The following is a 16000-nucleotide window of genomic DNA, read 5'->3' on the forward strand; positions in this document are numbered from 1 at the left end:
CGAGTGAAGGCGGATGCTCAACAGACAGGATCCATTATTTGGGGGTTTTTCTTATAATGGATCAGAATAAGAGCAAAATAATCAGTGACGTCAACACAAACTTACCGCGGACACCCTCTCCACTCTGTCGGGGGCTCTACTTGTATAAGTGTGTAATAGAACAGGTTCTGTAGACATCTATGTGGAATCAGCTGACGAGGGTGTAAAGGGAGTGCCTTCTTTCACACTATAGTAGGATCTTTGCCCTCTGCATGGTTCTTTATACCTGGCGCTAACATTGACCTGTAAGGCTGAGTTCGCACTTGAGTTATTTGGTCAGTATTGGCTTCATGAAGTGTGCAGTAATTCTAAGAGCGACGCCTGTCATCTGCGTGTCATACTAACTCACAGTATTGTTTCACTACCACAGCAGACTCCCTATGCGTGTTACTGAACGGCACAGGGTTCTACACCGCTATACAGGCACAGTGTTCTACACCGCTATACAGGCACAGTGTTCTACACCGCTATACAGGCACAGTGTTCTACACCGCTATACAGGCACAGTGTTCTACACCGCTATACAGGCACAGTGTTCTACACCGCTATACAGGCACAGTGTTCTACACCACTATACAGGCACAGTGTTCTACACCGCTATACAGGCACAGTGTTCTACACCGCTATACAGGCACAGTGTTCTACACCACTATACAGGAACAGTGTTCTACACCGCTATACAGGCTCTCTGAAGCCAGGAAATAGCTGTTTTTTTACTTGATTTGCCACAAATTTGGATCGAATTGAATCTTTTTGGAAAATTCGGCGAACCGTCTGAATAAAATTTTTGAAAAATCCGATCTTCTCTACCCCTTAACATAGACATCCACAGCACCCACCCCTTTAATAGTGATTACCACAGTACCCCACTTCCTTAACAGGGAGCTCATCCCTACTGGTGACATATTTATATTAGAGGAAATGCTCAGGGCTGATGCACCAAGAGATGGTAGAAGAAGGACAGGTTAAACATTTTGGTAGACACCCTGTAGCTGTGGGGAACCTGCATAGACAAAGTTACATGGAGGAGGAAGTGGAGGATGAGGATGAAGAACTGCAACTGGAGCAGGAGAACAAGATGTTGGTGGTGTAGGGGACATATAGTTTTCTGAGGCTCAGCTAGGGGGTGAGGAGGACGCTTGTTATGGCAGGCATGCTGCGGATGATGATGACAATGAGACCCCTGGCCATGACCAACTAGCACAGTGCGGAGCAGAGACTGAAGGAAATGGGTCCTTGGGCACGCTGGTGAGCATGATCAGCTGCATGTTTGGCTTCTTACATGCTGACAGCTGTTATCTTTAGCATCAAGCAGCACCAGGAGCAGAAAACATAGTTGTCAAAGAGAATGAAACTGTTTTCTCAAGCACCAAACCAGCCTGACGCACATCAGCAAATGGATGCACACTGCCTGAAAATACAGATTCTTCCAACTGATTTGTTGAAATTAGACCCACTACAAATTTCAAGAAATGTACGCACCTCCAAAGCAAGTCTGTCACCTGTAAAATGGGTCTCAGAGTAAGCATACTGCCATGCACAGTAGGAGCTCCAAAACATAACTTTACCTTTCTAGTGAAATTCTGGTCAACTGATCCTGAGAAATGATTTTTATACTTTTATGCAATTTGTTTTTCGGTGCACCATAGGCAGTGGTATTCCATTTGGTGCAGCATTATTGCTCCAGTAACACCGCCCAAGCCTCTTGCTTGTGTTTGCCTGACAGCCCCTGACATTTCAGACCGAGTAGTGATGATTCTGGGGATGCAGGGGGCACTGAACGGCGCCTTCCCACCCTTGAACTAGCAAAAAAACACTATTTAAAAAAAAAAAAAAGAAGAAGCATTTCTCAGGATTAGAGGCCAGGATTTTCACCAGAAAGATACTGGGGGTCATTTATCATCTAAGATCGTTTTTGTGTTATTTTTACGTCTGGTTAACTGCATTGTGTTGTGTGACAGCTTAAAGAATACACCAGGGACTGCTTGGCAGAAGATGCAACTTTTTTGGCGACTTTTCTGTGATATTTCAAGTTTTTCCCAGATGGTAAACGTGCTTTAATCCAGGTCTAATCCTATTTACTGCTCTAAACATAGACTACATTAAAAAGTGGCACAGGTCCTAAATGTAGAACGTATCTGACCTCGAGAATTACTACAGAAAGGAGCAGATAAATGAACGGATAGCGTACTATATATGTAATAGGGATGCTTTATACTTACTGTGATATATGATTTCTACCGTCCTGTGTGCGGCCCCATGTTCATTCTCTGCAGAACACCGATATCTCCCAGCATCACTCGGGGTAATGTTGCTGAGTGTAAGGGTGACAGTCCGGTCACTTATAGTCCGCTGGACCTCAATGTCTTCTTTATACCAAGTAATGGAAGCCTTCGGGTTACTGTCTACAATGCACTTCATAGTTATAGAATCCCCGTCCGTCACATTCACAGCGGTGATATCATCCATATCAGCATCTAAGAGAGCGAGGTATGAAATCATAGATGGAATTATCTACAGTGGATATAAAAAGTCTACACACCCCTGTTTCCAGCTTTAATGTGACCTATAAACTGTACCACTCAATTGAAAAACAAACTGAAATCTTTTAGGTGGAGTGAAGAAAACAAAACAAAAAATAAAAATAATGTGGTTGCATAAGTGTGCACACCCTCTTATAACTGGGGATGTAGCTGTGTTCAGAATTAAGCTATCACATTCAGAATCCTTTTAAATAGGAGTCAGCATACAACGGCCATTATTTACAGTGCCTCTGATTAACCCTAAATAAAGTTTAGCTGCTCTAGTTGGTCTTTCCTGAAATTTTGTTAGTTACTTCCCACAGCAGAAGCCATGGTCCAAGAGAGCTTCCAAAGCATCAGAGGGATCTCATTGTTAGAAGGTATCAGTCCGGAGAAGGGTACAAAGGAATTTCCAAGGCATTAGATATACCATGGAACACAGTGAAGACAGTCATCATCAAGTGGAGAAAATATGGCACAACAGTGACATTACCAAGAACTGGACGTCCCTCCAAAATTGATGAAAAGACGAGAAGAAAACTGCTCTGGGAGGCTACCAAGAGGCCTACAGCAACATTAAAGGAGCTGCAGGAATATCTGTCAAGTACTGGCTGTGTGGTACATGTGACAACAATCTCCCATATTCTTCATATGTCTGGGCTATGGGGTAGAGTGGCAAGACGAAAGCCTTTTCTTTTGAAGAAAAACATCCAAGCCAGACTACATATTGCAAAAACACATCTGAAGTCTCACAAAAACATGTGGGAAAAGGTGTTATGGTCTGATGAAACCAAGGTTGAACTTTTTGGCCATAATTCCAAAAGATATGTTTGGCGCAAAAACAACACTGCACATCACCAAAAGAACCCCATCCCCACAGTGAAGCATGGTGGTGGCAGCATCATGCCAAGGGGCTGTTCTTCAGCTGGAACTGGGGCCTTAGTTAAGCTAGAGGGAGTTATAAACCGTTCCAAATACCAGTTCCAAATATTCAGTACAAAAAGATAAATATATACACAGTTCACTTTTGCAGTAATTTTCACTAAAAGCGTTTACTGGCCTATTTCTGTGCAAAAAGAGAAATATATACGCAGTTCACTTCTGAAGGTATATGTGGTGATTTTTTTAACACAGGGCCAGAAATCATAAACCTTTCCTCACGTATCTTAGATAAGAACGAAACCAGTGTACTAAAAAGAGGCCTTTCTTTTGTCCCAACCACCAACTTTAGGTTGTTCACCTGGGTAAAGGACCTACACCTCTTTTGTAGGAAACTCAAGTGAAAGAAGTTTTTCAATAATACAAGAAGGCAATCCTTTGATAGATTGAGGATTAGACAAAGTGAGATCTCTGATCTTGAAATCCTTATGGATCTATGGGAAGAGGGTTTGCGGAATCTTGAGGAAGGCCCATTTATGAACCTGTGTCCTAAAAGCACCAGAATGCCCCCTCCCTCAAACAATTAATGTATAGACATATTCCAGCGAATTGTGATTTCCGACCTTGAGAAAATCAAGGTCAGACATTCACATCAACAAAATCTGTCAGTGTTGAAGTTAAAGGCTGTAAAAACATTGGAAAGGGATACGTCCATCGTCATAAAACCAGCGAACAACGGGGGCAATCTGGTGATAATGGACCATGATCAATATAGAAAGATACGTCTCAGAATTTTAAGGGATCCAGAAGGATATCAAATACTGTCCGGGAACCATACAGATGACTTTCTGATCGAACTTAAAAAGATTTTCTTGTCTGGGATAACAAACAGGGTAATAAGTGAATACGAGTACAACTTTATTCTTCCAACAACACCCCAGATAGTGTAGGGGGTAGGGTCACTGCTACAAAACTGTTGTATTTATACCGATCAGGTACTCAGGCAATTTGTTCTTACACTTCCCTCGTACACAAGAGACACGATGGACTTCCTGAATAAAATCGAGACTTTAATTATAGATCCCTCTTGCTTGCTCCCCAGTATTTATGTAGAATCATTATATAATGCTATATCACATTAAAAAAAGGCCTTGCGGCAGTAGCTTACTGCCTCCACATGAGGATGGTACATTGTAAAAAACAATGAATTTGTGCTCACAATTCTAGAATTAATTTTAACACGACAATATCTGAGGGTCTGGAGAAATTGTTCCAGTCCCACACAGTTTCTTGTAGAGGCTGAAAATTGCAGGACAGATTAATAAGTAGGGGATACCCACATGGCATCTTGAGATATGCTTTTAAACAGACATGGACACTTGATAGGATGTCCCTAAGAGACCGCCTGGTACATAGTCACTACACAGCACCATCTCCAACATGGCTGGATCGAAGACCGCTAGGTAGTTTTCGATGCGGTTCATTCAAAGCCTGTAACTTTTTATCTGGATCCAAAACAATTACATGCTCTGCGACTAACAGGATGTTTGTAACTCTTTACATTTGCCAGTGTACGTGTCCAAAAGACTATATAGGAAAAACTTTCTGAGAAGTAAGGAGAAGAATTTGTGAGCACATTAATGATATACAAAAGATAATGCATGGCCGAAATGTAGAAAAGCTTTGTCAGCACGCCACAAAAACCAGCACCACCAGCTGATATGGAACGTCTTAGCAGGCGGCAGCATTTCACCAACATGGTGGAGCAGTATGTGTGCACACACCTACATGTACTGAATGACGGGTCTGCCCCCTTTAACTAAGCAGCCATTGTTATACTGCAGCACAATTGCTCATGTTTGTATTTTGGATATTTTACACTCTTTTGGAGTGTACCTTAATTTGACAAAATTAAAATAAAACCAAAAACCTGTGTTGGCTATCTCGTACTCCTCCACCGCCGCTTCCACCTACTCCGCTAGGTCCACCTCCTTCTCAAACTCCTACTCCATATGGAACTCCACCTCATAAATTCATTGTTTTTTTTTTTGTACGTGTTTTATTTTATATCATTTCACTACTTTGTCATTTACATTTTCGGGAGAAATTCACCAATTTTGGTGTGTATAGTATCACTGCTATACCTAGTAGAGGGGTAAAAAAAATAAAAATTAATTGTCAGTTACATTTTCTGGCGAAATAAACAAATTTTGGGGTGTATAGTACCACTGCTACACCTAGTAGAAAGGTTAAAAAAAATAAAAATGTGTCAGTTATATATTAGCAGACTAAAAAAAATGAAAAAATTGGCAGTTACATTTTTTGGTGAAATTCGCCAATTTTTGGGTGTAATATACCCCTCCTCTACCTAGTTGACAGCTTAAAAAATGTCAATAATTTTTCTGTTACATTCTTGGGTTAACATTATACGATTTTAGATGTGAATAAACACCTGCTATGCATAGGTGACAGGGAATACAATTTAATAAATTATTCAGTAATTAATGTGCGCCACATCCTTTCATTCAATGCTTAAACTTTGAAAAGTTGTCACACTTTTATGCTTTAATAATTTCTCCCATATTTAAACTCTAATTTTAAATTTGAAAAAATGGATCCTCCCTTAAATTTGGTCTCTTTTTATCACGCTCCCTCTCCGGTCTGGAACCCTGATTCCCCGCCACCCGTAATCACCATGGTAGGTTATCACTGGAGGGGGTTATCACAGGTTATATTTCCCAATGTTTTGGGGTGTACCCTAATTTTAAAAATAAAATGTAAAACCAAAAACCAGTGTAGGCTACCTCATCCTCCACCGCCGCTTCCACCGACACTGCCACATCCACCACCTCCTCAACCTCCTACTCCATATGGACCTGGTCCTCCTAGATCAAGATAATATTTTTTTATTTTTACGTATTTATGTTATTTATGTTATTTCCCTATCCACATTTGTTTGCAGAGCACTTGCCATGCTCTTAACCACATTTTGACGCCATTTGCAGCCCTCTAGCCATTTCCATAACATTTTTACAGCCATTTTAGTGCTCAAAAGTTCGGGTCCCCATTGACTTCAATGGGGTTCGGGTTCAAGGTCAAGTTCGGGTCCCGAACTCAAACTTTTTTCCGAAGTTCGGCCAAACCCGTCGACCCCGAACATCCAGGTGTCCGCTCAACTCTTTCCAACACAAAAAGAATATATAGACAGAGGAATTATCATGGAAATGGTTATTGACAATTTTATGAACATTCTTATCCAACTACATATCACAGACCCTATTATAACAATAGACAAGCACCATATCAGGGAAAAAATTCTCAAAGGTATGCTCAGGGAAACTTTATGTTTCATATAAATAATCAATATCCCCGATACCCAAGGAATAATGTTATAGAAGAAGAGAGCATGGGATTAAGTAAAATAAATATACAACAACAACAACATTTTCCCCACCAAAACATCAAAGAAGTCCAGAGAGAGGAGCAAAAGAAATTAGAGAACAAGATAAAGCCCCTGAAGGAACAAACAAGAACCCCCCAAAAAGGATACTTAGAGGCTGTAGGGGAAAAGGAGATAGACCGCCCAAAGACAAAGAAAATAAAGGAAAAATAAATGGGATATACAATTTGAGTTACCATACACTAACCGAAAATGAAATTGCAGTCCTTTCGAAGGGATTGAATTATGCCCCAACTAAACAGATTAACAAATTTGAAACCTTTTTAGATATACACAGCTTTATTACAAAACTTTATATTGCCAAATATATGGCATCGAATCCCATACAGGAACAAATAGAAATAAAATCATGTGATGTAATTCACACCAATTTTACGGAAAAAATCTAGCTTCTTTCCCCAACCCAAAAATAATGAGTGCATAGATGCCTTTAAGAGAGGCGTACTAAAAGAACTAGAACAGATGGACACAAAACCAAAATGTATCAATCTTATAGGCTTAATATCAGATAAGGGGGGATGGGTGGTTATTCTAGACAAAAGTGCTTATGAGGAGGTTCTAAGGGGACTACTACAAGATAAACCCCCCTGGGAGACCTATTGTCTTCAGGATTAATTCCCTCATAGGCCACCTTTCCGAATATATAGATTTTTTTCTGCAAAAATATGTAGTAAATATGCCTTCATACCTGAAAGATACAGGGGACACAATTGAACATCTAATGATTTTCGGACCATGCACTGAAGACATACTTATATCGACCGTAGACGTTACATCACCCTATATGGTAATTCCGATAGAGAAAGTAATAATGGCGGTAGATCATATCCTAATGAACAATACTGCGATTTCATGTGAACAAAGGACTTTTCTGCTAGAATGTCAAAAGTTTTGTTTATCCCACAATTATTTTGGTTCGATGGAAGCTTTTACCTGCAGTGCACCAGGACGGCAATGGGGGTGAAATTCGCCCCCAGTTTCACCAACCTGTATATGGCGGTGTGGGAGGAGACTTACATTGGCCCAAAGTTATGCAGAAATAAAAATGAAGTAGGTCTATTATCTTGGAAAATATATATAGACGATTGTCTCCTTATCTGGAGGGGGAATGCGGATGATCTGAATATTTTTTTTTAAAATACATTAATGAAAATGATTGTAACCTCTAATTTACAGGGACTAATAGTGAAATTTCTGTTAATTTCTTAGATCTTGTGATTTTTATGGAAGGGGGAATTTTCAAGACCAAAACTTATTTTAAATCGACAGACACAAATACCTATATATAGACCTCTAGCTGCCATCATAAACCGTGGTTGACGAACATTCCCAAAGGTCAACTAAATAGAATACATCGTAACTGTACTGATTTGCTTGCAGGATTATCATAAACTGGGTTCATTGATTGAAGAAAGGTTTCTAGAAAGAGGCTATAAAAAAGGTTTTCTGAAGGAGTGCAGTGACAAGGTTTTGAAAGAAAGTAAAGAAAAAATGAATAAAAAATATGGGGAAAACTAATTGGTCCCTATGGAAGAAGAAAAATCAAATAGAAATTAAATTTTATTTTATCACACAGTTTAGTAATAACGCGAGTATGATGAAAAATGCTATAAGCAAGAATTGGTCAATTTTGAAAAATGACCCGGTTCTTGGGGGACTGATTCCAAACAAACCGATTGTCAACTTTAAAAAAGCTCCAAACATTAAAGACAAACTGGTACAGAGCCACTTACCCGTACAAAAAAAAAAAAGAAAAGAAGAAACACCAGTTCACATGGTGCAGTGTTTGCTCGGCTTGTAAAAACCGAAAGAGGGAAGAAAGACAACCCCGAATCGAGGAAGTCACCTCCAGGAGCAAGAGGACTTGCTTTAGAATAGGGGGAGGTAATGTGTGATTGTATAGGAGTGGTCTATATGCTGGAGTGCCCATGTAGCCTCCAGTATATTGGAAGAACTTTGAGAAAACTTAAAATAAGTGTACAGGAACACATATACGCAACATAAAAGGTGTAAAGACACACAGCGTATCAGCACACTTCAAGAAAACACATAATAAAAATCCACTAGGTCTGAAGTTTGTTAGTTTGGAGAAAGTAAGAAAAAAAATGTAGAGGAAAAGATCCGATTATGCAGATAAACAAAAAAGAGGTGGAATGGATTTACCGTATGGGGACTTTGCAGCCTGAGGGGTTTAATGTAGAATTTGACATCAAGACTTGTCTAAAGAGTTAAAACAAACTACTATATGAAACCTAGTAAGTAGCATCTTTTTCAAAAACATCTTTGTTGGAGTTTGATATGACTATCTGTTCTGCCAGTGTGAACACCACCCAAGAGAAGGAAGTGTGTGTGTAGCAGCAGGAGGGAGGTTCTTCTCAGGCATAAAGGTCTGTTTAGACAGACAGGCAGAATTAATATGTGATATCGTTTGGATAAAGTCTGTTTAATATTTTATATGTTTTATATGTTTTATTTGGTTTAAATGGCTTTAGGGGTCATCCCTTTAGTATATTTATGATAAAGATTAGTTTTAACCCCTTAAGGACTCAGCCCTATTTCACCTTAAGGACCAGGCCATTTTTTGCAAATCTGACCAGTGTCACTTTAAGTGCTGATAACTTTTAAACGCTTTGACTTATCCAGGCCATTCTGAGATTGTTTTTGTTGTACGGGCACACGGCAGGGTGCAGAAGGAAAGGAATGTCCTACGGTTTTTGGAAGGCAGATTTTGCTAGACTGTTTTTTTTGACACCATGTCCCAGTTAAAGCCCCCTGATGCACCACTAGAGTAGAAACTCCATAAAAGTAACCCCATCTAAGAAAATTCACCCTCAATGTATTCAAAACTGATTTTATAAACGTCGTTAACCCTTTAGGTATTCCACAAGAATTTATGGAAAATAGAGATACAATTTCAAAATTTCACTTTTTTGGCAGATTTTCCATTTTAATAATTTTTTTCCAGTTACAAAGCAAGGGTTAACAGCCAAACCAAACTCAATATTTATGGCCCTGATTCTGTAGTTTACATAAACATTCCATATGTGGTCGTAAACTGCTGTACGGGCACACGGCAGGGGGCAGAAGGAAAGGAATGCCATACTGTTTTTGGAAGGCAGGTTTTGCTGGACTGTTTTTTTTGACACCCATGTCCCATTTGAAGCCCCCTGATGCACCCCTAGAGTAGAAACTTCATTAAAGTGACCCCATCTAAGAAACTACACCCCTCAAGGTATTCAAAACTGATTTTACAAACATTTTTAACCCTTTAGGTGTTCCACAATTTCAAAATGTTACTTTTTTGGCAGATTTTCCATTTTAATATTTTTTTTCCGGTTACAAAGCAAGGGTTAACAGCCAAACCAAACTCAATATTTATGGACCTGATTCTGTCGTTTACAGAAACACCCCATATGTGGTCGTAAACCACTGTACGGGCACACGGCAGGGCGCAGAAGGAAAGGAATGCCATACGGTTTTTGTAAGGCAGGTTTTGCTGGACTGGTTTTTATGACACCATGTCCCATTTGAAGCCCCCCTGATGCAACCCTAGAGTAGAAACTCGATAAAAGTGATGCCATCTAAGAAACTAAACCCCTTAAGGTATTCAAAACAGATTTTACAAACATCGTTAACCATTTAGGTGTTCCATAAGAGTTATTGGCAAATGGAGATGAAATTTCAGAATTTACATTTTTTGGCAAATTTTCCATTTTAATCCATTTTTCCCAGTAACAAAGCAAGGGTTAACAGCCAAACAAAACTCAATATTTATGGCCCTGATTGTGTAGTTTACAGAAACACCCCATATGTGGTCATAAACAGCTGTACTGGCACACGGCAGGGTGCAGAAGGAAAGGAATGCCATAAGTTTTTTAGAAGGCAGATTTTGCTGGACTGTTTTTTTTGACACCATGTCCCATTTGAAGCCCCCCTGCTGCACCCCTAGAGTAGAAACTCCAAAAAAGTGGACCCATTTTAGAAACTATGGGATAGGGTGGCAGTATTGTTGGTACTAATTTAGGGTACATATGATTTTTGGTTGCTCTATATTACACTTTTTGTGAGGCAAGATAACAAGAAATAGCTGTTTTGGCACCGTTTTTATTTTTAGTTTTTTACAACATTCATTTGAAAGGTTAGATCATATGATATTTTTATAGACCAGGTTGTCACGGATGCGGCGATACCTAATATATATACTTTTTTTATTTATGTAACTTTTACACAACGATTTCATTTTTGAAGCAAAAAAAATCATGTTTTAGTGTTTCCATAGTCTGAGAGCCATAATTTTTTCAGTTTTTGGGCGATTACCTTGGGTAGGGTATGATTTTTGCTGGATGAGATGACGGTTTTATTGGCACTATTTTGGGGTGCGTGTGACTTTTTGATCACTTGCTATTACACTTTTTGTGATGTAAGGTGACAAAAAAATAGTTTATATAGCAAAGTTTTTATTTTACATTTTTTACGGTGTTCATTTGAGGGGATAGGTCATGTGATATTTTTATAGAGCCATAGAGCCGGTCAATAAGGACGCGGCGATACATAATATGTACACAATGATTTCATTTTTGAAGCAGAGCCTCCTGATGCTGCTGCCACCTCCAGACTCTATCATTGTGCCGCTCTGTGGTTTCTTCATGCTGCTGACACCTCCAGACTGTCATTGTGCCGCTCTGCGGCCTCCTGATGCTGCTGCCACCTCCAGACTGTCATTGTGCCACTCTGTGGTCTCCTCATGCTGCTGCCACCTCCAGACTCTATCTTTGTGCTGCTTTGCGGCCTCCTGATGCTGCCGCCAACTCCAGAATCTATCATTGTGCCGCTCTGTGGTCTCCTCATACTGCTTACACCTCACTACTATGTCATAGGGCCACTCTGTGGACTTCTCATGCTGTTCCCACCCTCCCCACTTTATGACTGGACCACTGTTTTGCCTTTCAGCCTGGCTGAAATCGTCATTTATTTGACCCTTCCTCTGATCTGTCAGAAGGATGAAAAATGAGACGCACAACGGATCCTGTCTGTGCAGGGCCGGTGCAAGGATTTTTGGCAACACAAGCAAAGCTACATTTTGGTGCCCCCCCCTCGCAGCGCACCTGGCCCTGGTCCCGTCTGCAGCAGATGGCTTCTCCTCTCTGTGGTCCTGGTATCTTCTCTCTGCTTCAGACAATCGCTGGTTTGAGGACCTTTTTCTCGCCCTCTAAGAAGCAGGAGTTTTAGAGGAGGATAATAAGAAAAAAATATTTTCCCTTACACCTCAGGTCAGACCAGCAATCAGACCCCCAATGCCTCAGATCAGACCCCCATGTCAGCCATCATGCCCCCATGTCAGCCATCATGCCCCCATGTCAGCCATTAGCCCCCCATATCAGCCATTAGCCCCCCAAGTCAGCCTTTAGCCCCCATGTCAGCCATTAGCCCCCATGTCAGCCATCAGCCCCCATCCATCAGCCCCTCATCTAAGCCATCATGCACCCATGTCACATTTCTCCCCCTCCATGTCAAATCACCCCCCTATGTCACATCAGCTCTCCATGTCACATTTCCCCCCCCTCCATGTCACATTTCTCCGCCTCCTTTTTACATAATCCCCTCTGTCACATTTCTCAAACTCCTTGTCACATTTCACCCCCTCAATGTCACATTTCTCCCCCTACATCCATGTCACATCACCCGCTTTGCGTCACATCATGATCACATTGTTACCCCCTATTGTGTCACATTCCCCCCCTCCCCATGGCACATCACCCCCCACCCCCGGCTGGCCCTGGCCCCATCCCCATGTCACAGACTACAGACATTGCCCCCCCCCCTCCCATCATGTCACGGTCACCATCCCCCCTCCATTTATGATTGTTGTTTGTGTAATATTTTTTTTTAAACACATTTATGCCATGCACTCTGGTGCTAGTGCACTCACCAGTGATCACCTACCCACCTGTCCTGCTGCTACGGCAATCTGGCTGTGTGTGAATCAGACTTACAGGTACAGTTAGCTCCAGTCCCTGCTGCCACCCGCCGTGCCACTCGCCAGTCACACCCTCCTGGCCTGACCCCTGTGACCATGTTGCCGTGCTGCCTCTATGAGTGAGGGCCCACGGCACACGCAGGCTGGGGCGGGCGGCCGGCAGCGCTGCAGCGCAACTCACAAGTAAGTTATTAAAAAATAAAATAAAAAAAAAGAAGGTTCATTTTCCTCCCTCCCCCGGGGTGCGCCCTAAGGCAGCCGCTTGGTCTGCCTTATGGTTGCACCGGACCTGTGTCTGTGTAGCAGCTGTAAGGCCTGTATAGTCCCAACAGAATTGGCTTATGATTTGGTAGCCGAAAGCACCAGTGGTTACAAAACACAGAAGACATGCAAATATTCCATTCAGGGGTCATCTCTGTTTTAGATCCACTCCTTTTTTTGTATTGGCATTAGCAATACTGAGCAAATGCTGACCGAACAAAGGCGTATGCTCCAAAGACAGGATCCGTTATTTGGGGGTTATTGTTCTGACGGATCAGAGAAAGGGCAAATTAATTAGTGACGTCAACACAAACTTACTGCTGACACCCTGTCATCTGCATGTCATACAGACTCATTGTTATTTCACTACCAAAGCAGACTCCCTATACGTGCCACTGCAAGCACAGTGTTCTACACCCCTATAGAGGCTCTCTGCAGCCAGGAAATAGCCTTTTTTTAACGCAAGAGGTTACACAAATATAAAAATACAATAAACAAGAAACTATTAACAGACTGGTACAGAGGGGTAGAGGACCCGACCCGCAAGAGCTTACAATCTATCTAATATATCTATCGTTTTTATATCTATCATTCTATCTATCTTCACATCTTCCTGTTTACTGTTCCCTTTTATGTTGCACAGCTTTAGTAAATCTGCCCAATTGTTTCTTCTTATATTCCTGTTTCTATATTGGACATTTTTAGACCTAACGTTCTATTATTATTACCTTCCATGGAGATTTTCATAGATGGGGAATCTGGAAAAAAAAAATTGAAAAATATATTTAAGATGTCTATAAAGTGTATTATTTATTTGTCTGACACAATCTGCTGCTCTCTGTATAACATATATCAGTGGGACGATCAGATTACTGCTAGAGGCAGCAGACCCACTACAGATTTCAAGAAATTCACGCATGTCCAAAGCAAGTCTGTCACCTGTAAAATGGGTCTCAGAGTAAGCATACTGCCATGCACAGTAGGAGCTCCAAAACGTAACTTTACCTTTCTAGTAAAATTCTGGTCATCTGATCCTGATAAATGATTTTTATACTTTTATGCAATATGTTTTTCGGTGCACCATAGGCAGTGGTGTTCCATTTGGTGCAGCATTATTCTTCCAGTAACACCGCCCAAGCCTCCCGCTTGTGTTTGCCTGAACTAGCAAAACATTATTCCCACCCTTGAACTAGCAAAAACATTATTTGCAAATAAAAAAAAAGAAGCATTTCTCAGGATTAGAGGACAGGATTTTCACCAGAAAGATACTGGGGGGTCATTTATCATCTAAGATCGTTTTCATGTTACTTTTACGTCTGGTTAACTGCATTGTGTTGTGTGACAGCTTAAAGAATACACCAGGGACTGCTTGGCAGAAGATGCAACTTCTTGGGCGACTTTTCTGTGATATTTCACGTATTTCCCAGATGGTAAACGTGCCATAATCCAGGTCTTATCCGATTTACTGCTTTAAACATAGACTACATTGAAAAGTAGCACAGATCCTAAATGTAGAATGTATCTGACCTCGAGAATTACTACAGAAAGGAGCAGATAAATGAACGGATAGCGTACTATATATGTAATAGGGATGCTTTATACTTACTGTGATATATGATTTCTACCGTCCTGTGTGCGGCCCCATGTTCATTCTCTGCAGAACACCGATATCTCCCAGCATCACTCTGGGTAATGTTGCTGAGTGTAAGGGTGACAGTCCGGTCACTTATAGTCCGCTGGACCTCAATGTCTTCTTTATACCAAGTAATGGAAGCCTCCGGGTTACTGTCTACAATGCACTTCATAGTTATAGAATCCCCGTCCGTCACATTCAGAGCGGTGATATCATCAGTATCAGCACCTAAGAGAGCGAGGTATGAAATCATAGATGGAAATATCTATCTCCTATCTGCATTATGACTGTGACTTTTAACTCTGCTACATCCATAAATATCTATCTATTATTGTTATTATTAATATTATTATTATATTATTTATTAATTTTAAAGTGCCATTAATTCCATGGTGCTGTACATCCATCCGAGGTTACACAAATATAAAAATACAATAAATATAAAATAAAATATTAACAGACTGGTACAGAGGGGTAGAGGACCCGGCCCGCAAGAGCTTACAATCTATCTAATATATCTATCTATTTTATATCTATCATTCTATCTATCTTCACATCTTCCTGTTTTCTGTTCCCTTTTATGTTGCCTATATGTTACACAGCTTTAGTAAATCTGCCCAATTGTTTCTTCTTATATTCCGTTCTATTATTATTACCTTCCATGGTGATTTTCATAGATGGGGAATCTGGAAAGAAAATGTGAAAAATATATTTAAGATGTCTATAAAGTGTATTTTTTATTTGACACAATCTGCTGCTCTCTATACAATATATGTCAGTGGGACGATCAGATTACTCACACTGTAACATTGTTGCACATCTCATGTCCTGGGCAACAGCTTCACCACCAAAGACAATGGTTGCTTAAAACACAATCTAATAATACACGTTCTCCGAGACAAAAGGCTTGGAAAATTGATTATCCAGGAATTTCCCTCAAATATTGGGATTATATATTGGCGAATTTAAGTTTCGTTTCTTATAATTTTAATCACGTTTTGGAGAAATCACTCCAAAAATCAATTTCTCTCCATCTGGAGACGAATCCTGTCAAGATTGATGCAAGTACGGTAGCAGCTGCTCATTGAGCCAGATACTTCTGAGGGAACCTACCTGGCATGAACAGGCCCCTAGTAGCTACAGACAATGAGAAGACAAAGCTTCAAGATTACTTGGAGCCCGGAAGAGTTGCGAAGTTCAACAAGATTCAAACCATAACTACCAGCCCC

The 16000-nt window shown here is 40.7% G+C and overlaps 1 protein-coding gene across 1 annotated transcript in view; it reads right to left on the reverse strand.

Moving 5' to 3' along the window:
* Window positions 1-16000, reverse strand: part of LOC122926364 (sialic acid-binding Ig-like lectin 16) — a 139755-nt gene that overhangs the window by 19994 nt on the left and 103761 nt on the right. Inside the window, exons 6-9 of the mRNA XM_044277739.1 lie at window positions 15428-15457; window positions 14745-14999; window positions 13867-13896; window positions 2262-2516 (exon numbers count right to left, since the gene is read on the reverse strand). Of these exons, the coding sequence (XP_044133674.1) occupies window positions 2262-2516; window positions 13867-13896; window positions 14745-14999; window positions 15428-15457 (570 nt within the window). The remainder of the gene's footprint in view (window positions 1-2261; window positions 2517-13866; window positions 13897-14744; window positions 15000-15427; window positions 15458-16000) is intronic.

Source organism: Bufo gargarizans, chromosome 2, assembly GCF_014858855.1.
Source record: "Bufo gargarizans isolate SCDJY-AF-19 chromosome 2, ASM1485885v1, whole genome shotgun sequence".
NCBI lineage: Eukaryota > Metazoa > Chordata > Amphibia > Anura > Bufonidae > Bufo > Bufo gargarizans.